The sequence below is a fragment of the Branchiostoma belcheri genome, unplaced genomic scaffold (assembly GCF_001625305.1).
Source record: "Branchiostoma belcheri isolate BF01 breed outbred unplaced genomic scaffold, Haploidv18h27 scaffold280, whole genome shotgun sequence".
In the NCBI taxonomy this organism is placed as follows: domain Eukaryota; kingdom Metazoa; phylum Chordata; class Leptocardii; order Amphioxiformes; family Branchiostomatidae; genus Branchiostoma; species Branchiostoma belcheri.
In genome coordinates this window covers 83,789-111,557 of record NW_017803888.1, presented here as the reverse complement: position 1 = coordinate 111,557, position 27,769 = coordinate 83,789, and the positions used below count along the sequence as shown (strand labels likewise).

The 27,769-nt window shown below is 39.5% G+C and overlaps 1 protein-coding gene across 2 annotated transcripts; it reads left to right on the top strand.

Moving 5' to 3' along the window:
- Positions 1 to 214: 214 nt before the first annotated feature.
- LOC109472761 lies at positions 215 to 27,670 on the top strand. 2 transcript variants are annotated; one of them, XM_019772612.1, is made up of 42 exons: positions 215 to 302; positions 760 to 882; positions 1,250 to 1,372; positions 2,058 to 2,180; positions 2,444 to 2,566; positions 3,361 to 3,483; positions 3,836 to 3,958; positions 4,209 to 4,331; positions 5,005 to 5,127; positions 5,657 to 5,779; positions 6,125 to 6,247; positions 6,740 to 6,859; positions 7,413 to 7,568; positions 7,881 to 8,153; positions 9,380 to 9,658; positions 10,147 to 10,288; positions 10,748 to 10,896; positions 11,464 to 11,571; positions 11,895 to 11,960; positions 12,563 to 12,607; positions 12,824 to 12,885; positions 13,206 to 13,349; positions 14,729 to 14,819; positions 15,231 to 15,406; positions 15,748 to 15,975; positions 16,367 to 16,856; positions 17,014 to 17,108; positions 17,660 to 17,893; positions 18,847 to 19,056; positions 19,782 to 19,939; positions 20,409 to 20,587; positions 20,889 to 21,040; positions 21,221 to 21,347; positions 21,686 to 21,876; positions 22,056 to 22,167; positions 22,810 to 23,024; positions 23,501 to 23,675; positions 24,002 to 24,577; positions 24,805 to 25,035; positions 25,580 to 25,664; positions 25,932 to 26,170; positions 26,705 to 27,670. In XM_019772612.1, exons 1-42 carry the CDS (start codon positions 236 to 238, stop codon positions 27,229 to 27,231), a joined length of 7,332 nt encoding a protein of 2,443 aa, XP_019628171.1. In that variant the 5' UTR covers positions 215 to 235; the 3' UTR covers positions 27,232 to 27,670. The 2 variants fall into 2 exon arrangements, with proteins under 2 accessions (XP_019628171.1, XP_019628173.1); XM_019772614.1 differs by lacking the exons at positions 215 to 302; positions 760 to 882; positions 1,250 to 1,372; positions 2,058 to 2,180; positions 2,444 to 2,566 and having other exon boundaries at positions 3,231 to 3,483; positions 16,990 to 17,108.
- The last annotated feature ends 99 nt before the right edge of the window (positions 27,671 to 27,769 follow it).

Here is a 27,769-nt window from a genome sequence, read left to right as displayed (position 1 = left end):
GTACGAACTAGTTGGAAGCCCCGAGCTGATGCCGCGTTCATCTAGTATCTAGTCGTCTGTTATATAACGTTATATTTTAGTTTTTAATTGTCATGTATCCGTTTTTATATGCATATTACTTCTTTTATTAGGTATACAGTGCCCGATATTACCGTCGCCTATTAATGGTAATTCGAATGGCCGCAACTTCTACCAGGACGTGGTACAGTTCTGGTGTGACCCAGGATATGAACCGATGGGACAGTCCAGTTCTACCTGCCAAGGAGACAGAACATGGAGTAGTAACGTGCCATTATGCAACGGTACGATTTGGACCAATAGGAGAATGAGAATTCAATACTTTTGATTGGACAAAGTCCGTCTTACAGGCTGCAGTAGTAGATTCAACTTCACGTGTTTTAGTGTTCTGCAATATTGCAGAATGTCAAAAACATTGTTCTACAACAAGACTTGAGCTGCAGCAGCTACAGCTTTTAAACTTTTGAAACAGCGACGAATCACTATACTAGATATGAAGCTGTATGAAATATGGTATGATGTTGTTGGCGATTAGCATTTAATCAGTATTATCTATGAATTTATGGGATTTATTATTAACTTATTGTTGAAAATGTAACAATGAAGCATTGTAAACAAGACCCCTGACCATCCTCCCTTGAACTCTGGAAAAGTGGCCATGGACAAAAAGTTTTGTAAGTTTTCAAGGTCAAATAAAGGTTGGAAGGTACTAGTACGTGCGCTATTCTTGCCCTTTTGCAGACGTTGATGAGTGTTCAGCTGCAGTTGCCGGCTGTGATCAAGTATGTGCGAACACGATTGGCAGCTTCCAGTGTTCCTGTGTTGGAGGATTCAACCTGAACACCAATGGCCTTTCCTGTGACGGTAAGTGTAATTCATTGTACATACCTCTTGTAATCATGTATTAAAAAGTTTTCCAACAGTTGGTACTTACATATATGGAGTTAACTGTTTAAAATTTAATGACTTTATATGTAAATCGGCACTCATCTATTGAAGATGGACAGCACTTTATTATGGATTTTTATTGGATTGTTATTGGATGGAAAACACACCTTCTTTCCGCTTGCTCAACAGAATTTGTTACATTTCGTACTATACTATACTATACTATACTATACTATACTATACTATACTATACTATACTATACTATACTATACTATACTATACTATACTTTTGTTGTGCGTGTCAATAAAGATATCTCTATCTCTTCTTGTCCATTTACTCAGACATCAACGAATGTATGCTTGCAAATGGCGGGTGTCAGCAGAACTGTCATAACATCATCGGAAGCTACTGGTGCACCTGTGGGACTGGTTACACCTTGAATGTGGATGGTCTGACATGTTCCGGTGAGAGGGTCTAGTAATAATTATATACTTCAGTAGTCTAGTCATAGTCAGACCTCCCGAAGGCTGTAAAATGGTTACATTTGAGAATGACTAAAGTAGTCCCAGGTTTTCAGTTTTGTTTTTGCCTGATAAGTTGTCACACTGCTAGGAACATACAGATTACTAAATAATACTTACAAGAAAAAATATCCGAAAATTACAAACATTCGACATGTATATAGAACAACCATCACAAAACTCCGGATTAGTTCACACAAACTCCACATATAAACAAGGGCAGACATAACCGCATTCCTCTACAGCAAAGAATTTGTGAATTTTGTAATTTAGATAAACTTGAGGATGAGTGTCATTTTTTGTAGTTGATTGTACATTATATAGAAATGAGAGAGATACCCTCTTTACTTTATACAAGATAATTTCCCCAGCTTGAGGCTTTTATATAAAACAGAAAAATTCGTATTTCTTATGAAACTCGACAAAGCATTAGCCCTATATGTTCGTACATGTACAACTGCCTCAAGTTGTATCTGTAAATTGTACATAGTCATTACGTAGTTTGCCTTGGTATGTACCGTTTTTAAGTAAGACATTACTGTTAATTTTTCCGGTTTATTCAATTGCCTGTAGTTAGCTTGTAAGAGCATAAACGTACATTTATGCATTCAATCATTTTCCAATGCAGACGTGGACGAATGTTTTGCTGCCAGAGGTGGCTGTGATCAGCTGTGCACCAACACTGTCGGCAGTTTCCTGTGTTCCTGTGGAGATGGTTATAGTTTGAATGACGATGGATTTTATTGTGATGGTGAGAGACTTGTGGCTAATGGCGGATTTAACGGATTTCTTTGATTTTTGCTTTATGATTATTAGCAGTTGTTGGGGTTTAAGTCATGTTTTTTTTAATTTCATTTATATACTTACCAGAGGTTTAGAATCTCATTTTTTTCATTTCTGACTTTCTGTCTTGTAATTAGTAGACATAATAAGACAAACTAAAATAAGATAAACACAAGGGGTACATATTTGAGGTTGATGGTAAACATAAATTTGATTTCTTTTATCTTGCAGACGTTAATGAGTGTGAAACTGCGAACGGTGGTTGTGGACAGATTTGCGACAACCTGATCGGAAGTTTCCAGTGCTCTTGTGGAGATGGTTATGCCTTAAATAGTGATGGTCTCGCTTGTGACGGTAAGCATTTCAATTTTGTCTCAGGACTGATCTCGTTTCTGTTACCTTTTAGATTTTGCAGACAATCAACATCAAGTTGCATATGTAGTTCAAAGTATAATCAGCAACAGGATATTTGGCATTCGTCTGCAGCCATTATCAGCTATCAGTATGTTTTCGTCAATTAAGTTACTGTTGGTACCATAATGGTAAATCAATTGTGAACAAAGTTCCTTGCACACAAACTGGTCAGTATTACCCCAAAGAAAGAAGAAGTTACAACACTACATTCTTTACTCATTACTATTCGTTACACAAGTTGTACCTAATAAGCTAGGTGTTAATAGTTACCTAAAAAATCTTGCTATTCAGTGGTTTTAGTAGTTTAATTAAATATTTGGGCGACAGATCAAATAGATGCACAGAGTACGACCCCTGACCTAACTTGACCCAGAGGTCATGTGTATATTGTCATCACTAGTAGCGGTCAGTGGGAGCTCACGTACGTACTCGAGTTCATCTGCACTTTCTGAACTTTCTTAGGCGTTACTGTTGTCAGTTACGTCATTTCTGCGACCTATACTAGTTCCAAGGACAACAGGCAGTACTTCTAAATTATGGAGCCTTTTTTAAACCGCATGGAGGGCTGGATTCCCCGCCTCAAGAAGGGAGTTCGCTCCGCGTCGCGGCCTGCCGGGCTCCGGCCTGAGCGCCTGCAGGGCTCCGCCATCATTTTCAGGTCTTCCTCTTTGTCTCTCTATGATAAGTGTTGAGTGTGAGTGCAGATAATTGTTGTTTTTTTCTTGCTCATACAGACCTGGACGAATGCGTTTATGCCAACGGCGGCTGTGAACAACTGTGTACCAATATCCCCGGGAGTTTCCAGTGTTCTTGTGGCCCTGGCTATAATTTGAGTGGCAATGGGTTCTCTTGCGACGGTAAGCATCTATTGCATTTTAGCATTAAAATTATGCTGAATTCCTTCTTTCTTTCCCCCCGATAAGCATTGAAGCATTTTCATTCCTTGAAATCATTTTTAGCATGTAATTCAAGTACAAGTTTCTAAAAACCAATTTCTTGTGTTGGAAATTACAGTTCAAACGTGCTTCATAATGACTTCTACCAACACAGATAATATTTAAGTTTCAAGAGAGAAAAGACTGTTGACATGCTTCAATGATTAAAATATAACGGTTATGTTTAAAGGTTAACCGCGTCGCGTAATCTACGAGAATTCATTAAAAGCTGTGGTGATCATTTTTCATTACTTGACTTTATTTCTTACCTCAGACGTGGATGAGTGTATGTCTTTAAATGGTGGATGTGAGCAGACCTGCACCAATACTACTGGCAGTTTCCAGTGTTCCTGTTTAGTCGGTTTTAGCTTAAGTAGTGATGGCTTTACTTGTGACGGTAAGTGAACTCTTTTTGGACTAGTAAGTTTCTTTATATCATTGCTATAATAATTGTATTACTTATATTGTATATTACATCAGCATCCGCATAAAATTATCAATAACAAGAAATAACAAAATGTTAATCTTTAACATTGATTGATTGAACATACGTTCATACAAAACTTAAGACTTAGAGATAATGCACCTACAACTAAAACAAACAAACTGAAAGCTTTTCTTTGAGTTTTGATTCGTAAATTTTGCAGACGTGGATGAATGTACCAATGCAAACGGTGGTTGTGACCAGAACTGCACCAATAGCATCGGGAGTTTCCTGTGTTCTTGTGAAACTGGCTACAGCCTGAACGCCGACGGGTTCTCCTGTGATGGTAAAGAACACATTTTATTACATCCATGATAAATGGAGGTGTGGTTTTTGGTATGTCTGTACTACTGCTTGTTAGTGGGTGCGTGTGTATGTGTGTGCGCGCGTGTGTGTATGTGTGTGCACGCGTGTGTGTGTGTGCGTGCGTGCGTGTGTGTGTGTGTGAATGCGTGTGTGTGTGTGTGTGTGTGTTTTCGCATGGTCCTTAGGTCAGGTTTTGATGGATATTGTTGGGTTCCGTCTGTCCCAGAGGGGGAAGTCATTACTAATCACTTCATCCGGTAGAGCTCGTGTTTTTCTTGTCATGACCTACTTGATAGCTAACAGCTGGTATTGTTTCCCTTGCATGATAAAGAAGGAATGCAATTTGAAAATCACAAGGAATACAATTTGAAAATCAAGCAATATACAAAGATTTCTTAAAATCAGATAGCATCCCGGCTCATTCTTTATATTCGTACAGCATAGCCACAACGTCTGATACATTCTGATCGCATTTGAGGGAGATAATAATGGGCCACGATGAGAATGCTTGGAGTGCTCTTCAAATTTTCCGAATACACTTCAAATAGTTAGGGATACCGGTATACAAAGAATTCTCATTCGGACGGAATTTTGGATCACTCTGCCTCTCGTGTGAAAGGGGCTTCAATGTTAACTTCTCAATCTGTGTCCAGATATCAACGAATGTACAACGGAAAATGGTGGCTGTGAGCAGATGTGCAACAACACCATTGGAAGTTTTCAGTGCTCCTGTCACATTGGTTACGTGTTGAATATCGACGGCCTTACATGTGAAGGTGCGTAGGTATTTGTATTCACTTCTTAGTTATAACATAATATACTGTTAGTAACTGGTGGGCCTCCAACTTTCCATCACATTCTAGTAGTGCTTTGGTTTCAGAACTTCGAACATCTAGAGTATACATGTAGGAAACAAAGTACTAAAGGACGTCCAGTTTTCGAAAATGTATATCATTTGAAAGGTTACATTACATAATTGTTACCCTTATATGGCCCAACACAATACAGCTCTGTACAGTTTCTTCTTACTCAAACACATTCACACACACCTCTACGACTCTGTCCTGCAACTTGCTACATAACCTAACCCAACACCAGAGGGTGTCTTCCACAGCATCAGTTATCTTTGTATCAAATGTGTTTGAAAAAGAAACAGAGCAAAAACAATATGTTTTCCTCCTGCAAACGTAAACAAAAAACTGGAGAAACAAGGAATCAAAGGGGTCTGGATTGTCGCCATACTTTTCTACAATGCCGTTACAATTACAAACATTATTGTAATACAATTTGTTTCTTCAACAACAGACATAGATGAATGTAATACCACCAATGGCGGCTGTGCACAAATTTGCAACAACACCATCGGAAGTTTTGAGTGCCTCTGTCGTACCGGCTACATTCTGAATATCAACGGACTCACCTGTGATGGTAAGCACACCTTCTTAAACAATGTTGGCATTTGAAAAATTCACGATATCAAATATGCTTGATACCATTCAGAAGCATCCGATGTATACACAGCAAGAAAAGTTGGATTTACCAATGGTAGTATATGTAAATTTCTGTAAAGTCTGGTAATGTTAGTACTTTAGTAACTAAAAGTCTATGAAATATCAAGATAAAAAGGTATTCTAATGTATTTTGACATTCATAGAGCAAAAATGCCGAAATGTTGATGCGGGGCAGTATGTGTCACTATCATAGAATATTTTCAGTTTTGCCATCCTGGAATGGCATTGGATGCCTTTGAAATGTCCATTATGTTCTTCTCAGATATTGACGAATGTGACACAGCAAACGGAGACTGCGGACAGTTCTGCAATAATACTCTTGGTGGTTACAACTGCTACTGCGCATCTGGGTATAGTTTAGCTGTGGACCAGTTTGCCTGTGATGGTAAGAGATCCTTTCTAGCTTTGGTTTTAGAGTAAGGCCACAATGATTTAATTCTATGGATGACATCCTCAAGCTTAGATCTTATGTTAGTGGACCACTAACAAAGATACAATCAATCTCATAACTGACATAAACAAGGGAACCGGATCGTCGTTAAAATAGGTATAACAGGAGTAATGTAAGTAAAACCATAACAAAAACATTAACAGCCAGTAATGAACAGCAAAGGTTCCAAAGGTAACATATGAGAGTGATAATTACAGAATGTTTGAAAGCTATTAATGATAAAAGCGTTTGGCTTCTAACAATATGGCTGAGTTATATCCATGATTGAGATTTTTTAGTAGCTTTTTTAGACGTTGTTAAACATGACATCGACGTAGTTTTATGCACAAACCCGTAATAGAATTAAAGACAGACAACTCAATCACCTGTAATATAATGATATAAAAAGGATCAGAGAATCATTGTTGACACTTCTTATACATACAGGATTCGACCCTGCTTCGAATCTTTCCTGTTCGTTTACAACAACGACCTCCATATCCTTAACTTGGACCAAGCCAGTTGCTGACATCAGGGGTTACAGTGTTACATACATACCTACATCCGGTTCGTATCTATGGACACCTTTTACTTTTCTAGACTGTCTGGATTATGCTTTTAGCAGTTCATCAATTTGTACATAAGGCTTAACACACCTACAAGCTTTTCCTTATTACCTGTTGGGGTCTAATATTACCAATTCCAACCCATACTCGAGCTCCGACTTTGACGCTATATGGTTACTTGATTAGCGTTTAATCCATGGTGGCAGATGTTGGCATCTGATTGATCGCAAATAATGGGTTTAAAAGATTCTGTCAATAGTGAGAAAATCTGCACTATTTGATCCTCTGAATAGTGATCCTGTCAATAGTGAAAAACTTGCACTATTAAAAGGATGATCCTGTCAGTAGTGGAAAAATTTGCACTATTTACAGGATCGTTTGTGGGAAAAGTTGCACTATTGACAGTCAATAGTATTTTCTTTCTATTGACAGGATGGTCACTTTGTCACTATCATGTGATGTGGATCATCCTGTCAATAGTCAACAGTATATTTAAAAGATGCCTCCGCCCCTGAGGCGTCGCCAAAAAACTAACAATGTCTATTCCTTCCTAGGAATCTACCAGCCCTCACTGATGACGTCTTTCCAGAGCCGTAACGACACCAGCGCGGTGATATCCAGCTTGTACAGCGGAGTCCAGTACTCCTTCACTGTTCTTGCCTTTGGGATGTGGAATGACAGCGCTAACGCCAGCGTAACGTGTATAACTGGTGATTATCCGTTAGTCATGTTTTCTGAATAGCAATACAGGGTGGTCAAATTTAGGCCCAATTCAGACCAGTAACTGGTGCTGTAGCAGACACCCTGTGGTGTTGGATTACATTATGTAACAGGACAGAGTTGGGGGGGGGGAGTCTGGTCAACATATAATACATGCATTCGAGTAAGAAGAAACAGGGCAGTAGTTTGTAGGCTAGACCAAGTAACGTAAACAGTGTGCAATTGCTTTGCAAATGTTACCTTTCAGATTTCTAATTTTAGACGTTTCCAGATGTCTAATACTAAACGTTTTCTTATTACAGAACTTCCTCCTCCTACAAACTTCAGTGTTAGTCGTGTCGGTGCGAAATCAGTCACTGTGAGGTGGTTACTACCTGCTAGAGCATTGGTGGTCGGTTACAAGGTGTGGGTAACAGACAAGGAAACGACTGTTGTAACTTCGATACAGTATGTACCTACATCAGCGGTCTCTGCCACCTTCACATCTCTAATCCCCGCTACAGAGTACCTGGTGGCAGGGACGTGCGTCAATTCACACATCGCTGGACCACAAGCAAACGTAATAGCTGTAACAGGTGAGAGCCTATTTATCACCTTAAAGACACATTATGACGATGCATAAAATCAATTTCTGGTCATTGTCATCAGCCATGTTTGTTTATATTTTAGTAGATTTTGGTGCCACAAACTGAGTGTGTCTCGTGTGGTCTGCTTTACCGCCAACCTTAAATATCATAAATAGGAGATACATTTTGTAATTGCACAAATATGTTGAAAAGTGGAAGTAGAGTCCATTCCGCGTCACCAAGTGGGTTGTTATTGTCATTATTTAGAAATGTTTTGAATTCTTTGTAATTGTTTGTCTAAGAAATTTCATAATTTGGAAATATTTTGAACATCTTGTCAATATTCTAAATAATTCCCTGGTTTTCTAAAACGTTTGAAATATTCCTGATGTGGAATATGACATTTCCAATAGTTTCTAAATATTTCTAACAGCACTCTACCATTTTTTACCATTATTTCGAATTATTTCTAACATTTTGTAAATAGGTCAGTGGGATGGGAAGGAAGTAATTCACACATCCCTGTGAAGTACAGGGTAGACTGCCTGGGCGTCAGGCATTGATGCCTTACAACAAAAGAGCCACCAGTGTCCAGCAGTGAAATCTAAAATATACAGAAGAATACAGAAGAGAAGGATTAGCACCTACTTTTATGGGGGCAATTACCCACATCTACCATTTTTCATTTATTTGAAATAGTTCTAAATATTTCGAATAGTGAAAGAAACAAATGGGTAGTTCAAATTTATTCTAAATAAAGAGATCTTTGTACAGTCACTTTCAAAATGTTTCAGAAATATATAAATGAATTCAAATATATTCAAATTTTCATTTTTCAAATTTTTGAAAAATTTAGAACTTTTGTTACTAGGGTATTCTTTTCTTCTAAATAATTCAAACGTATTAGAAACATGGAGAAAAAACCCACTCGGTGACGCGGAATCGACTCTAGATTACAATCACACGAAGATTTTTATCAAAATATTTAAATTCTTGGTGCAACAATGTTTAATCATAATGCTGGCACAAATGTTTGTTGTCAAAATTGCTTGTCATTAAATTGTCCTTTTTTCTATCTTTGTGCAACATTTGTTGAGAAGTGTTGTTGCTGTAGCTTTTGTTGCTGATGCGCACAATGTTATGAATTTGACATGAATGGATACATATTGGATAAAATCTTCTAATATCTCTATCACTATCTTTATCTCTATCTCTATTTGGTGTTTTAACCACAGATACCGATGGTCCAAGAGATTTGATAATCGAAGATGTCAAGCCTAGTAGCTTGTTTCTTTCCTGGGTCTTGCCGGTTGCCAAGCTTACTGGATACGAACTGACGTACGGCAGTGTACAACAACACAAGGAACGCCGATCCACAGGTTCTCTCACCTTGCCTGGTAACACGGATAGATATTTGCTGCAAGGACTTGTCCCTTCTACTCAATACATGGTCAGCTTGACGGCCATCAGTCTTGTTGGGCGTTCTGAAAAAGTATCCTTAACAGGTACAACAGGTGAGCAGAGAGCAACAAGTATCTAAGTATCTATACCATAATGTTATGGATGACATCCACGAGCGCATCGAATGTACTGAAAAAATCACCTTCTCCGAGGCTCTGTCCTGCTGGGTGCCATCTTCCGTAGTCCATTATAGTCAGCGACAATAGAGAGCCAGTAACTACGGAGGACGGCACCCAGGCTGCCGAGGCTCCACGGAACTTAAGAACTCGATCAGTGCTGGCTCATACATGCCACAAAAGTCCTATTCTCCAAGCAGAAGTTTGGGTTTGGGCGTATTTTTAGGCTTTTTTATCAAGGTTTCTCTTTTGCACTAGAATTTTTCCCCCGTCTCTATATTAGCTATACGGTTATTTACGTCATCACCCTTGCGGATTCCAGGAAGAATATTGTGAAATTTATGTAATACTAAAGGTTAACATCATCCGACGAAGGTATGATATCGTCGGACTCTAGTTACATGTTACTTACCCCGTAATTTCAGCTACGGACCCACCGACTGAGCTGACGGTTAGGGACGCGTCCTCCACCTGGATGTGTGTGATGTGGACACCGCCTGTAGCAGCTGTTGTCGCCTATGACCTCAAAGTAATCGACGCTATCAGCCAGGAGGAGATACACTTCAGGTAAACAAACTGCCTTCTTTTGTGCATATTACGTACGATGGACGTACTAACTACTAAGTATCTAATACCAGCTTTTAATCAAACCACTGTACTGATAGATGGAAAAAAACTGTAATGACCAGTAAGACATTCACTTGAGATTTTTTATACCAAAATTTTGGAGTTGATTCAGAACCTAAATTGTTTTTCCAAATCATAACAAAATTAATCGGGTGAATCCGAGAAGCAATTGGTTACATTGGCATGGCCTTATCACAGGACACAGGATTGCTACATGTCTTTGCCTCAACATAGCTGTTAACCGTTTGTTTTAAAAAGTCTGTTTTAAGATTTTTTTTATAAGTCTGTTCATTATCCACTGTTATCACAAAGTTATCTAAATTGAACATACGTACAAGTGCATACTTAAAAGGACTTGCAATGGTCATCGCACCTTATATGTGTTGTCTCTTCTTGCAGCATACCCTATACCATAATGGAGTTCAACATAACGGGGCTCTTCCCAAAGACGAAGTACGTTGTCCGGATTGCAGCCGTCAGCATGTACGGACGTAGTGTGGAGGATGGCAGCTTTGGAAGCACCGTTGCCATGAGCGTTGACAATACAGGTATGACTGTATGCTCCTGTGAGTTCTCACCAGGCACTCTTTTCAGTTTTCGGTCGTGTTTGTATGTTCGCAGCTATGAATCAAAGTGGGTTTGACAGATTTCTTTGATTTCGGTATATGATTAGTTCTCCAAGCCCAGATGATGTGGCTTGTTGTGTTTTGTTGCGGATTTCTTGGTGTCTGTACATTCATTTATTGAAATAATTCGACACCCCTGTGCTGCTGGGACTATGGTACCGCCTATCAACAGTTGTTGTCCACTGTTAGAGAATAATGGGCTGTACCACACTACTTTCAGGAGTGGTTAAGCCTGTATTGTGAATTGTAATTGCAACATCCCCCGTCTTCTAAGTTATGTAATGGTGCTGCATTGCTGTTAATGTGATGTCTGAAATTGTCAGTAGTTGTTGTGAACATTATGTAATTTATAACTCCTGGAGGTTTCAAATCTCAGATTTTTTGAGAATGTAGAATGTAGCTACGAATGTATGCTATACATGATATGAGGGTAAAAAAACAGAAGCCACGGCAAATATTTAATTTAGTTTTTTTTTGCATTTCTTTCAGACACTGATGCTTTAAGCTCAAAAGCCACTACAATGGCACCAGCAGACAACACGATAAAAGTCACCGCGTTCTGGTTGAAAAATGTCGCTACCACTCCGCAAACATCAGGTAAAGAATTATTTATCTATTGGGTGGAAAACATAACCTTGCATGCTTTTTTTCCCCACAACCCAAAGGCTAATTGCATAACTAGTATTCAAATGATAATATCTTAATTGTATAGCTCTGTTCTTGTTACCCGGACATTACCCATATGATTTTTTTGTCTTGTAATTTTTATTTGATGTCAAGTGGTGACTTGAATATAAGCTACTGTATATCGCTTGAGTGTGTCACTGCTATGTATTGTATTGTTTGTATTTTGAAAAAATAAAGAAAAATTGCATTACTAAACTACTAACACACTAAAACTGTTTGTGTTTACTTTTCAGAATCTACGCCAGAATTAGACCCATTTATGCCTGGTCTGCTGGAGACGACAACATCCATTACAACTGGTCAGACTAGTAAACGCATTACTGCGTTGTCCTTTTAAACCTTGTTAACTACATGATTGTATATATAGTCTTCATGGGCCATGAGTTTGAAGTTCTCATTTGATCGTTGTTATTTACTCTTTTTATGAGATAGCAGAATTCTGACATTTCTGATCACCTGTTTAAGGTTTAGGGAAAAAAGCTATTGTCAGTATTGACTGTCGTACATAAACTATAATATCCGTAAATAGTTTCATCAGGTTGGTGAATGATTGAATATAATTTTGCATTTGGGACTTCAGCATTGTTGGTTAACGATATACAAGTGTATAATAATTACTTTACATTTGGAATCGCATATCTCACTATTCTTGTAACAGTATTTGTGCATGTCACAATTACTTTACGTTTAGGACCACGTTGTTAGCAGTAGCACCTAGCCACAGTGCACAGTGTACCAGTAACACATAACTTAAATGCACAGTGAACCAGTGACACATAGCTCCAGTGCACAGTGAATTCGAACCAGTCAGAATCGCCCCAATGAAGATGACAGACAGTCATCGAAGGTCGGCACTTGTTAAACAAGTTATGAATAAAGAGCTTTGCTATTCATTTTACAGATTTCAAGCCCATAACTGTGGCACCAACTTCACCATCGGCATCAGGTGTGTATTTAATTTAGTAAAGGTGTATTGTATTACAAAACAAGAACAGTTTTTGTCTAATATTTCTAATATTCTATCATGGGTGGGCTGTAACTTTGTGCTACATAAAGTTTTATCGTAACACTTTGTCCCCTTAGACAGTCCACTATTTGTTTCTAAATATTATCAAGTTATTGATGGAAGATGTTTTATCATCGTATTGTTACTATTTTCCAGTTCAACATAGCGACGGAGGGGAACAACAGAGTGCTGAATTGAAACTAACTCCTCTTGAACAGGTAACGGAATTGTTTAGTTCAGTATTGTTTGTAGGTAACATAGAAATAAGGCTCTAATTCTCTTCTTTGATACAAATGCAATGCTTAGTTCACATTTCCAGACCTGGGCCCGGTCGGGCTGTTTATAGTAGTCAAAAATTAGATATGCACAAATAGTGATAATAGTTTTTTAACTTTTGTATTTGTTGTCATACTTTTCGTTCCCGGAAACTGCTCGATTGGGCCCCGGGTTGGAAATTGTGACCATAGAATAAGGTATCCACATAAATGTAATCGTCATCATTATGAATAAAAAATCATCTTTTGTTTCGTTTACGTAGATACTGCGTTTGAAGGATCGAATTGACCAACATGCTAACGAAGAGACTCTGATAGAAAATCTCATCGATATCATAACAACAGTCTCTACTTTGGTTGAAACGGTGGACTCAACACCGCCATCATCCGACTTTGTCCTCATTTGGGTAAGATATCATCATGAAGTCAAGGTGGAAGCTATGCGCCTTTTTGATAACATGAAATTCCTTGTAATTAGAAATATTAAAATATCTAAGCTGTCCTGGGAGGAACATGTCAGGGCTTCAGTAGCAAAGGCTTCAAGCAGGCTTCATTTCCTGCGATTGTTAACCAAGCAGGGAATGAGTGTGGACGATCTTATACAAGTATACTTATCACTCATCCGCCCCGTACTGGAATATGGCCACGTTTTACTCGTCGGTTGCAACGTAGCTCTAGCAAACAGCATGGAACGAGTCCAACGTCGCGCACTTCGTATCATCTCTTGCGGAGGGAGACGCGACGTACCAGCTCTACCCTCTCTGAAGGAAAGGAGAGAGTCTGCGGCCGTGTCCCTGTTCAGGTCGATGCTAAATCCCGAACACCCATTACACGACCTGGTGCCCCCCCAGAGAGCAACTGCTACCGGCAGGACCCTAAGGAACAGCCAGGCCATGAGTGCTCCCAGGGCTAGGGACAAAGCGGCTCCAGCAGTCCTTTCTCCACAGGGCCATAGCCCTATACAACAAAGAACTGACGTATCACTAGTTTTATTTTTCCTGAACCTCATCTGTATATAGTTTTTGCTTGGTACAAATTCTTTATGTATTATAGTGTATATGAGGGTGTGTATATAGTGTTTGTTTTGCCTATTGTAACTTTTATTTTCTGTACGCAAACTCTTTCAATTCAGGGATTCTTATCCCTGCTGCAAGGTTTGCTTTTTGGTGTTGAAATAAACTATCTATCTAAATCACGATGGCAACACAAACGTATTATTACTAGGGTCAAAATGGCTTGATTCACTTAGATTTCATTTTCATTCGAGTGTAAAAAACACAACACAGGCTTAACACCCCCCTCCTGTAGGTAGTGTGGTATAGCCTGGTGAATAACAAAATATTTTTACAGATATAAAGAAAAGACAAACAAAAAGCATCATCCGGACCCCAATAACTAATCATATACATGTATCAAAAACAAAGTAATCCGTCAAACCCACCGTGAGTTATAGTTGCGAACACACAAACGTGACCAAAAACAGTACCTTCCAGCTGCAGCGGAAGGATATCTCCTTCCCCGGAGGTAAAAAGTACAGTACAGTCAAACCTAAACTACTGACCTCTTGCACATTAAAGGAGAAGCACCTGGAGATACTAGTAGTAGTCATGTTCAGGTGGTCCCTCAGATTATTTTTCACCTTAACCCAAGCATTTAGAATCCTGTCTATATCGATCATCTATGTAATGTGACCGTTCTCATCAAGTCCCTTGACTGGTCTCTATATATGGAGCGTTAATGTATGTCAAGTGAATTCAACCATTGTCTCTGTACATTGTCCCTGCAGGAGGAAGCTATAGATCTGTTGAGCAAGTCATCTGAACTGATTAGAGCCACGCAAGGATCCACAAAAACAACTATGGAGAAGATAAATGACGGTGCGTAGAAAAAATAACATACTAGACATGACTTGATAATCTCTTTATTCTCTGTAACAGGGAAAATACAATATTTTTATTAATCCTTGCATATGTACTGACAAGACATGATGACAACACACTCAAACAAGAATTAGCATCAAGACAAACATCCTCCAAGTCAGGATAGAAGATTAGTTACTCACTTAATATTTTACTATCTTTAATTAATAATTGAATATACTGTAAAAGTTTGGTGTTGTTTAAATCCAATCTAAATGAGGGACGTCTAAGGAGTAAATGAACTTAGGAAGATAGTTAGTGAAATCTAATTAGTCTGTGACAAAATCAATATTCTATCTCCAACATAATCACTACTTATCATTTCACTCATTTTCATTGTATTGAATAAGATTTCGCTTTTCTTTGCAGCCATAGCAACTACTGTGTCCAGTCTGGTACAGATGACACCAACCCAAAACTACACTACTGTTGATGACTCCGTAGATCTGTTTGAAATGGATGTCATAGATGTGCACTCAGTGGACGTATCACCAAAACAGCAGCTGAAGAACATCAGGGACCAGCAGTTGACATCTCAGCTTCAGGTTTGTTTTTCTATTCCAACATTTATTACAAGACATGGCGATGGCACACTCAAGTTTTTTTCAACTTATCTTATGCCTCCACCAACGCAGACAAGCGCATGAACGGACAACAGACATACTCATTTTCACCTGAGTAAAGGAAATTTGCGTAAAATGCCATTCCCAAGGGCTCAAGATCAGTGTTATGGCAGGATTCGAACTCGGGATCTGTTAGTTCTGAGCCGAACGCTCTGTCGTTATGCCACATGATCTCACCAGGAATATCCGTCAGATTATCTGCCTGTAAACCGACCTTTCGGTAAACCGAAATTCATTCTTTGCAAATTGTGTTCACCATACAGCGTCGTGGAGCTGCATTGTCTCTGATGGATTCCATTGACCGAGCAGCAAACAGTCTTCTGGACATTTTACCACATATGGAGGACTATGCAACAACATTTCATAAAGATGAGATCGCCGTAGTGATTGCAAGGTCCACCAAAAATAGTAACGTCACCCTTCAAGCTGGCCAGGTTACCGTGTCAGCTTCTACAACAAACTGTTCATCAGACGACAGTGCTGATGTTAAGGTTGGTGGGTTCTGCTTATGATGAGGTCACTGTGCACTAACGCGTGTACCTCTTAGCTCCCCAACTGAAGTCATGTACCCATGTACACCTGGGTGGAGTAAGGAATGTCGTGTAGTATTTTTTATTCCAACATTTAACACGAAGCACACTCAAGTTGTTTTAACTTATTTTTGTGTAAAATGCCTTTAAAAAATTCCCTTGGCATGACAGGATTCGAACTCGGGACCTCTTGGTTCTGCTCTGGGCACACGGCCCCACGACCCCATGTAGAGTAGATTGCCTCGATCATGTATTCACTAGATAAACCCCGGATTTGGCAATCGATACTTACACATTTACAATGTCAGAAGATCCTACTGCCCTAATGTCTACAATTTTTTTTGTCTACTAGATGGTAGTAATGAAGAGGAATCTATTTTCCTGGGATGCATCTACCTCTAAAGAAAACGTCATAACACCAGTGAGTAAGTTCTCCATGAGATCTCAACGCTGCTCTCTGCAGCTCATAGTTACCATACCGCTAACATGGGAGACAGTTGTTGGGAGGCAGTACACAGCAGGCAATGCCTTTGATGAATATGGAAGCAACTTGGATGATGCTGCCACGGGTAGGAACAACAGGACAATGGATCTCCATGCGTTTGATGTTCATTCTTCAACCCTGCCTGTCGTGATGCGTTTGTATTGGTGGGATCGTGCTGCGACCTTCCGGATGTTCTTTCGTTACGACACCACTCCAACACAGGAGCTGTATGATGACATGATAATTGTTAACGACTGGGAAAATGTTGCGTTGCATCGAGGCACAAACATCTTGGCAACGTTTACTCCAAATATCCAGAGAAAACAGGGGAGACTTTATGTTGGGATACAAAAATCAGGTAACCTTACTTACTTACTTTTATTATGATATGAATCATAAGAAATGAAATTTGACAATTCACATACTGATTGCTGGTAGGGCTTCTGTATCTAGGATCTAATGCAGTAATCGTATACGACATATACTTACAGAACCGCGTGTGCTTTTGCAAACAGCACATCGACCCGAAGATTACGTACTCCAGGCATCAACACTGGGTTGTGTCAACTGGAATCATGCAACAGAGAAGTGGCAAGACACAAACTGTGCGGTAAGCTAATCGTATTATTCTAAAGTACACCTGTCTCGTATTTACCTTGAAAGTTCATCTTTATTGGTAGAAGTCATTATTGAGCAAGTTTAAACTGTAATTTATAACAAAAGAAATTGGACTTACCCAAATTGTTAATTGTATAACTCCAGTCTTTATCAAGAAGTGAACAATCCACCGTTTCTGTAACGTCACGTTATGCAAATGTCAAGACGGGGGCGCCACAGACTTTCTGCAACACGTGATTAAATGCTCACCGAGTCACTTGCGCCATCTGCATAACGTGACGTCAAAGAAGCGATGGATTGTTAATTTCTTGACAAAGACTTGAGTTACATGTAAACAGTCGAGAATTTGGGTAAGTCCAATTTGTTGGGTCTTGATGTATTTGGTGCATTGGCCACATTTCTTTCGAAAAGTTGTTAAGTTTATGATAAGCAGATCAAACGAGCAACATAATTTTAACACTATATTTGTAATGGCTTTATAATCTCAACATTCAAAAACGTGTCTATCGAAGCTAAAAGTATAATGCATTTCTCTGTCATCAGGTCCAAGTGGATCTATCCGATAGTTTCATCAGATGTAACTGCAGCTTCCGAAGTGCGAAGGCTGCCATTGCCGGCTCCTTACACCTCATTCCGAATTTCATTGATTTCGACAACGTCTTCGGGAAGCCCGACAGCCTTCATGAAAACGGTGTTGTTTTCTACACTGTCATCAGCGAGTGGGCTCTCTATCTTCTAATGATCATCATCTTCAATGTGGACTTTCAGCGTCTTCGAGTGAGTAGATCACAAAGTTTTCCTGTGCATTCTTACGCTAAATGAGGGTGTGCATGCTTTTTTCCGTGAGGCAGAGTGGGCCAATTCACCATTAATCGTAGCCAGCCGCTTTAATTCATGGTTAAGCTTTGTTGGGAAATTCTTCGTAGAGGGTAATTGGTCGCTTTTGTTCCACGTAGTACGTTATTTAGTATTCTGATTTCATTGTTATGCAATGAACGCGTAGTCGAACGCCAGAGTACTCAAAAATCATAGCGGACGTCCAAGGCCATCAGACTAGTTTTGCTAGGATACCCATGAATATGTACATTCCAAAGAAGTCGCTTCCATTCCAATGCACCTTAATGTACCATTAAGCGTTGCCAGCCTGCCTGAATTTACCGTTAAGCGTTATCGTTTTAAATTTACTGATAAACGTTGCCAGGATCCCCTATACAGACCCTACTAAATTTGTAACCGTTCCGTGGCTTCAGGGCTGACAGTACTATTACCTTTGGAAATAGAAACCTGTGGTTTAATACGCTAAAATAAGTCCTCATGAAAGTACTTACCCATATTTCAATGTCAGAAATTCTTCTGCACCAGAAATTCACAGGGGTCTACCTCCCAAATATAGAAAGAAAACAGGGGGATGACCAGATCAAACTCCTGTAACAGCTGATCATATTAAACAAACCCCAACCTAAATTTCTCTGGTATCCATCCGCTGTCGACAGGCAAGACCGAACCACTCAGATCTCTCATTATGCAAACTAAAGTGGCGAAATAAAAAAAAATGACCAACGTTGAAAGGTTTATACCCTACCTGTTCTTTCTAGCACAAAAGTCTCCAAAATGGACCAACATTTTCAAGAGAAAAAGGATTTCAAAGGTACCAATTAAATAGGGACTGCAATTTTTTGCCCTCGACTGCGCAACACAATTGTGACGTCTGCTCTTCATACTCTTGTCAGGAAAAGACGAGAGGAAGAAACCTCAGAAGGAGAAAGCAGCTACCACAGTTGTCCGTCCTTCTACCGAACAGGATGCCGGCCCAATATCTGTACCAGATTACGGTCACCACCGGCTCCATGTTTGGGGCTGGAACATCGGCACGAATCGGGTTCCAGTTATTTGGATCAAACAGCACAACAGTAGTCAAAGTGATCAACCCCGGTGGAGAAGTAAGTCTCTCGTGTTGCTTTTTCTTAACTTGTACACCATTCTTCATAGTCTACCTCAAAATTGCACCCAAGGGCATAGGTACTTCAGCATCTGTGTCATCGGGTACTACATAAGGCAATGTCAAGCCACTGTTACACATAGCCGAATATGGCCTCCCAAACACTGGCCGAACTCTCCTCAACCATGGTAGCTAGCAAGGTTGGCTGTGGTTGGCTGGTGTTCGGCGAGGTCGACTACGTACTGTTCGGTTGCGCCAGCCAAATGTTTCAACATTGTATGAACTCAAATTCGATTCGAATCGTACAGAAAGGTAGACGTGGCCCAAATCTGGTCAGACTGCTCGCGAACGCCACCCAAACATGAAGATTCTGGATCTGTGCAGCCTATAGAATACCGTCGTGTTTGTTTATCACATGGTGGTAGATCCTGCCAAGGGAAATGTGAAGACTTACAATTGATGACTACCCTCTAGTCAATACATAATACTGTCGTACATGCCATTTTTTGTGACACCTCAGGGGCGGAGCCATTGGTATTGTACTTCGATTGAGTTGAAATATTCTAAAAATTATGCGAATGCATTCCCTGGGGAATTGCTTTGTCAACACCTTGTGGGACCGGCCTTTGCACATACCAATGAGGAAATCTTATGGTTAGCTTGAGGCTTAAGACAATAGTCTTTACAGTTTTTCCGATACATTATTTTTTCTTATGTCATTTGCAGTCCTTGGTACGAGGTGGTACTTACGACCTCATCATGCCCCTAAAGACGTCACTAGGACATCTGGAACTACTGCAAATCTGGCACGACAACACCGGTGCTGATGAAGCCTCGTGGTTTCTGAGGGACATGATTGTCAAGGATTTACACACAGACCAAGTGTAAGTAGACAATTAATTGAACAGCAAGTTCGTTCTACACAACCGCGTGTTTGACAAGAGCCGTTCTATGACCGTCTGTCATCTTCATCAGGGCAATTCTGACTAGTTCACTGGAGCTAGGTGTTATGATTCTGGATGAGACATCTCTCTGATATTGACATTTACTGTCATTTCTTTCTTAGCACATGTTCGTCATCATTTCATACTTGAAGCGTTTGAAATAACTTAAAACAAGCTATGTGAGGCATATTTTTCAGCAGCCTACGATACAAAACAAGCAACTGTTTTCTATTTCCAACAGCGACATCACATTTTTACCCCACAAATATAAAAAAGATTATATGGAATAGGATTAATTCAACTTAGCATTTTAAAAAATAACCAAAAAAACCGAGAAATTGTATTGGACGCCTTTAAGGACAAGTATAGAACATTCTTATTAAAGAAAACTTGCCCTTTATAATTACAGGTATCGATTCATCTGTTATGATTGGCTGTCTGACGTCAGAAGTGACGGACTGGTTCAAAGGGTTGTGCAAGTTGCGACCCAGGAACAGCTGCAGTGTTTCAGTAGCCTCTTCAGAGAGAACACGGATGCAGCGTTCTACGATCAACATTTGTGGATATCCCCCCTTGTGTCGCCTGAAGGTATTTCCAGCAAGAGATATATATGGCTGTTTATAGATGATACGGTGACCACACTTCAGCACAGGGGTGTCGAATTATTTTAGTTTAATACCTGAAAATGTCAGATACATGAAAGAAATCTGGACCCCAATAACCAAGTACCATGTCTCAAAGAAATCTGTCAAACCCACCGTGAGTTATAGCTATGAACACACATGCATGGCCGAAAACAATCCCGCGGAAGGATATCTCCTTCTTTTGAGGTAAAACGTGACAGAATTGCAACAAGGATTTAGTGAGATTTGTTCCAACCTGTCTCCAGGGTCGAGATTTTCCAAGGCAGAACGTCTGTCCTGCTGCTGGGCTGTCTTCAACAGCATCATGCTGGCCAGCGCCATGTGGTACAACAGTGGCAGCAGGGTGACCATCAGCAACACTGTGTATGATCTGGAATTTGTACAGTTCACCCTACAAGTAAGACATCTTTTTTCACATCAGAATACGAGCTGAAATAGTTTGCTGAATCTGAATCTTTTTACTATCTATGGATATACAATTGTTAAAAGTCCATGATTTTCCTAACCAATCATGCATTTATTCTCAGTTATATCTGATTTTTAACTGGAAATTAAAATTGCCATATTTATTCACAAGGAGCTGTACGTCAGTGTTATGACTACTCTCATGGTGGTTCCTGTTGCCTTGGTACCGGTTCAACTGTTCCGGCTGGAGATACCAGCCCCCGTCACAGTACTAGGCATGCGATGCCGTCCTAAACATGGTACGTTGGTTTATTCTTTATCACAGATAAAAATTATCAAGCTGTCAGTGTTATAATATAGTTAAAAGTGACGTCATTTCCGGAAAAAGACAGAAATGCAAAAATAAAGCATAGAGATGCAAAAGTCTGCCGGAACTGGCTTGTACGTCTGTTCATTTTTTAGGCGGGGTATTGATAATTCGAATGAACCGTGAATATTTATTGTAAACGTGTCTGTTAGCCAGGTAATACCATGGCCAGTTATGTCAACTTCCTTCAGATAAGGTCGTGAGTTGGTGTCACATGCATGAGCACTTTGATTGACCAGTCTTTTTAAGCTTGTTTTGTTTTCACGAAAGGGTTGTTTGGGGATCGACTGTCCCGTTGGTCAAAGTATGTGGCGTGGTTACTGGTGGTGACGGTGTCCATCGTGTCGTCGTTCTTCGTCACCCTGTACAGTCTGGACTGGGGCAGGCAGAAGAGTGAAGCCTGGCTGAAGACCTTCTTTTTGTCATTCAGCTTATCAAGCCTCGTCACAGAGACTGGCCAGGTAAACTTTGCATTCTGTATACCCGGTATATAATTGGCCTTGCATTGAGCGATACCGTTAAAAAAAAAACCGCCCCTCGGCTTAAAACACCAACAATGATAATTTAAGTGGACGACATACTCTTTGCCAAAAATTATGATTTAAAACGGAGATGATTTGTTGTTCTCGTATACCAACAGATTTTCGTCATCGCGATCCTCGCTTCCTTGATTTGCACCAAGCGAGCTACAAAACAGAAGACGTATGATGTCAACAAGGCAGAACTGCACCAGCGACTTTTGGACCACAAAGGTATTTCTCCCGAACACATACTGCAAAAATACCGTAATGTATTGTGCATAGCAATTTGGCAGATCGTCTCGTTAAGGTCGTATTCGTGTATTTGATAATGATGACAACCCGTCTATATTTTGCAAATGTTGTATCAGAAAACATATCGTCTGCAATGGACAAAATTCTGATGTAATGTTGACCAAACATCCAAGACAAACCGTGAAAAATCTCGAAGTCATAGTTCTGCCGACGTGCCTTGTACCTCGTACATGGTTACAGTTTTTTAAAATTTCTACCTGAGTGATATGCTATATGTTAGTCGTGAAATAGACATGGAAATACGAATGAACTGCCTAGCTCTATCTATCTATGAAATAATCCAGATGGCAAGATTTGCATACGTAACCATTGTTACATGTATTCAAAGACAAATCAGACTCTACCACTGGATAAATTCAGGAGATTATTTCCGGACATTTCGACTAACATCCACCACTCTTCTTCAGCGTCAGTGGTGGATGCCACATGGTATATATGGTAAAAAAGCTCTGTAAAATATCCAGTAGTAGAGTATGAATTGGCTTTGAACATTGTTTACCTGAATGTCTAACCTTTTTCAACGGATTGTTTATTAACGTGTATTTTTGCTTTTTTTTGTAGCCCCACAGAGGATGTACCCACCTAAGGCTGCTTCTGTACAAAGTATGCAAAATAAGAGTAAACAACGGCGTCAGTTTTACCACGTTCTGAAGGACTTTGGTCTCCTGTTTCTGTTTGTCGCGGTGCTTTTTTACATCAGCCACCACGATAAAGAGCCGTTTGCTTTCCACGCATCGCAGATGTTGACAAACACGCTCTTGGAAGATTTCGATCAGGTATGCCTCTTAATTAAGAAGTATCCCCATGGTCATATATGTATCTCTTGAATTACACCTCTAGAATGTAATAATACTCTACTCAGGAAAAACATGCAATAGATTAGCTTTGGTAAAATTGAAATTTAGGTAGTATGGATCAACTCTGTACTCTAGAATAATTCATGTATCTAACCTTGTTGATTCTTCGTAATAATATATTGTACCAGTTACAGTTGTGCAATGAAGTTGATTTTAGGGCTAAGAACTATCGTAGAGTGGAACTCGTTGCCACAAAGCACAGTTGAGTGAGGCATTATCACTATAAAGCTTTAAACAACTCCACGGTTAGACGTGCAATGATTTCGTGTAACGGGACGTTCGGTGTGATGTAGCCAGCTGCCGCCGCACCGCGTGCCTGCGAAGCTGGTGTGTTACGCCGAAGGGCGGTTATACCGGCTATACTGACATAGATTCGCTATCCTTGTTTGCCACAGATCACCACTGCTGACGAGTTCTGGACATGGACTGAGGAGATCCTTCTGCCTGTTTTGTACCCTTCGTTTTGGTACAATGGGTGGAAGATGAAGTACCTGGACAGACAGTTTCCACTTTATACTGAAGCCTTCAGAATCGGTCCGCCACTCCTCACTCAGTTAAGGGAGGAACCAGGTGGGAATATCAACAAAAATATAATTCTGCTTACGCATTTTTACGTATTGGCTTATACTCCATTCCACTTGATGGCGCTCTCGCCGCGCTCTCTCTGAGACTTGACTTTGGCCAAAGCGCCGAGAGATCGCAAAGGTTAGCAGTTAGCAGCCTTTCCAGTGTTTATAGATATATATATTTTACCTAATAGGATAATAACATTAGAAATGACTGGTGTTTCACTAATAGGTCCCCCAGCAATAGAAATTAGCCACGTGAATTAGCATACTTCGAGTGAAACTGTACAACGTTCTCATCAATCATTGTATTTTTATACATATCTTCAGAAGAATCACAACACTTTCAAAATGGTTGGGTGGTTGCAACCGGAAATGCCACATCTGCATGTTGGCAATTCAATGTCAGCGACATAATGTCAGACAACCCAGACTGTGCCTTACAGTACACCACGGAGATTCCAATCGCTTTCTCTGTGGCAACATCGATCTTCTCCAAGCTCCAGCAGAACCAGTGGATTGACGAATACACCCAGCATCTGACATTCCAGCTATCATTTTACCACCCGTCTCTGAAGCTATTCAGCAGAGTAAGAATGACAGTACGTCAGGAAGACATCGGTCATCTTTCTACATCTGCAACTGTTGAAACACACAGGCTGTTTCAGTATGAAAATACTTCCGACTACGGCATGATGGTTGTTCACGTCGTCTTCGTGATTTTGTTTCTGGTTCACTTCATCAAGCAGGTGGTAGGCATCAAGAGAGAAGGAAGAAAGCATTTCCGCTGTCTCTGGAATGCGTTTGCTCTTCTAAGCATTGTAGGATCTTCAACTGTCATCTGTACCTTTGGAATAAGGTACCACTTTGCATCTGCAGCGCTAAGAAACATAATCGAGGCTACAGGTGGGTTGGATTTTGGATAACATAGTCTATAGCAATGGTATTCAGTTTACAAACGGGGGAGATATCTGCAGTTTTGCAAAATGCAATTTTGGGGCGGCAAAATAGATATTCTAAATGACGAAATGTGCATGCATTTAATTTTTTACTTCCTTAATTAAACACGTGTAACTTTGTGGATTTTTGGGGTTTAGATAACATAATCAAGCTCCCTTCCTACTATCTTGCAGGTGAACTTGGAATAGAACAGTTTGTAGATTTTAGCTCCACATTCTGGTGGGATGACGTTTTCAAGCACCTGTTGGCCGTTGTGGTCTTCATCACTACGTTGACGTTACTCCGGAGCGTCCGCTTTAGCAAGACCATCGCCAGTTTCCTCGCCCTGCCGGGGGCCATGAAGAATGACCTGCTGAGTTTCACAGTTACAGGCATCATAGTCTTCATGGCCTTTACCTGCTCAGGTAGAGGTTTTCTTCTGTAAAATCTATTCTGTGTTCGTGTATTTATTTATTTTTTTAAATTAATAAAATTCAACGTTAGAATTTTACTTTCATTTTTTATTCAATTTTTCTAAATTTCATTATTGTAATTTAATTTATTTAACTTCAATCTTATCTTACTTTTTCTTTTGTGTAGTTGATTTTGTTAATTGAGGGGCTACATATTGCCACTAAGTCGTTTTTGAAAGTGCACTGCAGGCATAGATAAGCGTGATAGAAGAATGTCATAAAAGATAAAACAATTGTAAAACAACTAAATACAAATAATAGTAAAAGTACATACATAATGCCAAGAATCAGTACAGAATACCCGAAAGAAACTTATCAAGTCAAGTACTAAGAGTGATGGAAACAACGAAAATTAATGAATAAATGATGGAGAAAATGAGTTATGGAATTACTGATCTGTGCTCTCATATTGGAATCTTTTATTACTTGTTATTGTTGTGGACAGCTATACTGCATATGCTGATTATTGAACAAGCCCTTTCCGTCATAAATTTAGGACTTGTGGTGTTTGGAACACATTTGCTGACATACAGCAATGTCTTGGACACGATGCTGGCCTTATTTGAGATGCTAATGGGAAGGTGCGTGCCCATTTCTTCATAATATGTGCATTATAACATGAAGATCTTTATTGCACGATACAAAAAGAAAAGGGTTTAAAATGAAAACATAGTTACTAAAATATCAAGTGCTACATGTAGTATAATATACAATGTATTAGGGAAATGATGAAGTTTCAGTATTCTTTCTAATAACAAAACAAATATAATAACAAAAGTTATCTATATCATATCAACTGTCAAATTAAATGCAATAAAACACAAGTTTACACTTTCAATATTTTCCAGATTCTTTGCTGATGAAATCTTGGAGGCAAATCCAGTTGTTGGCCCGATCTTCTTCACTTTGTTCATGATATGCATCTTCATAATCCTCATCAACTTTTTGGTAACCATCATCTGTGATGCTATTGCATCCCGTGCATCCGTTGATGATGACTATGACCAGGAATTGGTTGATTACGTATGGAAAAGCTTCAAAGACATTTTCGGAGTGTACCTGTCACCAAAGACTGGTGTACGAACAGGTAAGTGCTCTCAAGGCACATAATACTAGTATCTCGGTATAACTTACTATAAGACACTAAAAAAATAGTTAGACTAAACGATCATCCCTAGCAAGCCATTGACAGAATACCTTTATTGTGCGACAATTGCACATTGTACAATGTATGGCAACGACTGTTGAACATACATTGTAGTTCCAAAAGAAACACAAGGGTTTAAAATGATACTTAACATCATAGTTACTAAACCATCAAGTGCTTGTATGATATACAAAGTAGGGCTAATCATGAGTTTCGGTATTAACATATTACTATACCATATGTTTTGTATAAAACACATTTTCGAAGGATTCTTTATTTCTAAAATCAATCAACCGTTTGAAAAACTTGACTTACGTCACTCTACTGTGTTCATAGTAGACGTCAATTCAGAGATTTCATTAGTTGAAGTTCACGCACTTGTGAAATATATTCTTGTGTTAACGAGTCTTGAAACATAAATTTGAAATGAAAATTACATAGAATTTATACTCATCATATGTCCCTTTGCCACAGATGAGGTAAAACGTGCTGATGTAGGTACCAATTTGCGAATGATAGAGGAATCTTTGAACGAAATCTCAGACGTTACACGCTGCCTGTGGGCCAACAATACAAATGGAAGTCCTTCCTCCACACAACAACGCCCCAACGTGCCATTACAAGGAACATCCAAGCAAATATCTGCGTCACCGCAAACTTCAGCCGCATTCAGCATCCAGGAACAGGTTCAAAATATCCTCGAAGCTCACGAAGACGATCAGCTAAAACTTGAGGAGGCACAGAAATTAAGCAGGCGACGTGCCAAGGCGATGCTGAAGAGGAAACTGACTGAAAGGAGGATGCAAAAGAAAGATTTGAAGAAAAGCATTTCCGAAAAGGAAACCGTCTTGGAGAATGTCCAAATGCTGATAGAACAACACGATGCGGATGAGGGAAGGCTGGAGCAGCGGCAGAGTAGGGCAAGGCGCCAGTTTGAGAGTACACTGCGACAAAAGATTGCAATACGACGCATGCAAAAAAAGAACAATGCCGAGTTTTAACAAGTAATGTTATATGGCTGTGTTGAACATTAATTTTTTTACCGCCAAGACCATGCTTCATCTGCTGATTTCATTATTTGTTTATTTTTCATTATTAAAACGATCAGGTCCTGTTTGGTACAACGTTTCCACCAGCTACAGAACTGTTTCCAGAATTTTGAACATCTATACCATCTGCTTTAGTCATGATCCCTATATCGAGCACTCAATGGTTAGCGCTATATGGCGGTAGACTGCAGAGTCCTTAATAGCTAACTGATAGATAGCAATTATTAAATTGATGAATTTATGAATTTGTACATACAATAGAACCCTATAAGTCACTTATATATTATATTCCAGAATATTGATGATAACGTTTGAGTATTCATTTTAACAAATTTTAAAGTTTTAGCTTTATTATTGCTTTTTATAGAATTGCAATGTAATTTTAATGTTATGTCTTTGCCTTTATTCCTGTACAAAACTTATTCAATATGAATAAAATATATCTGAAAACAAGAAGGAAAGAGTCACCTTTTATGCTTCAAGGATTTTG

What these genes read in the sequence shown, in the direction of transcription:
- LOC109472761 (XM_019772612.1), top strand. Translation starts at nt 236, where the DNA reads ATGGGACAGTCCAGTTCTACCTGCCAAGGAGACAGAACATGGAGTAGT. An exon ending in TGGACTTTCAGCGTCTTCGA is followed by an intron (nt 17,894 to 18,846) that starts GTGAGTAGATCA and finishes TACTCTTGTCAG; the next exon opens with GAAAAGACGAGAGGAAGAAA. An exon ending in CATGGCCTTTACCTGCTCAG is followed by an intron (nt 25,036 to 25,579) that starts GTAGAGGTTTTC and finishes TCATAAATTTAG; the next exon opens with GACTTGTGGTGTTTGGAACA.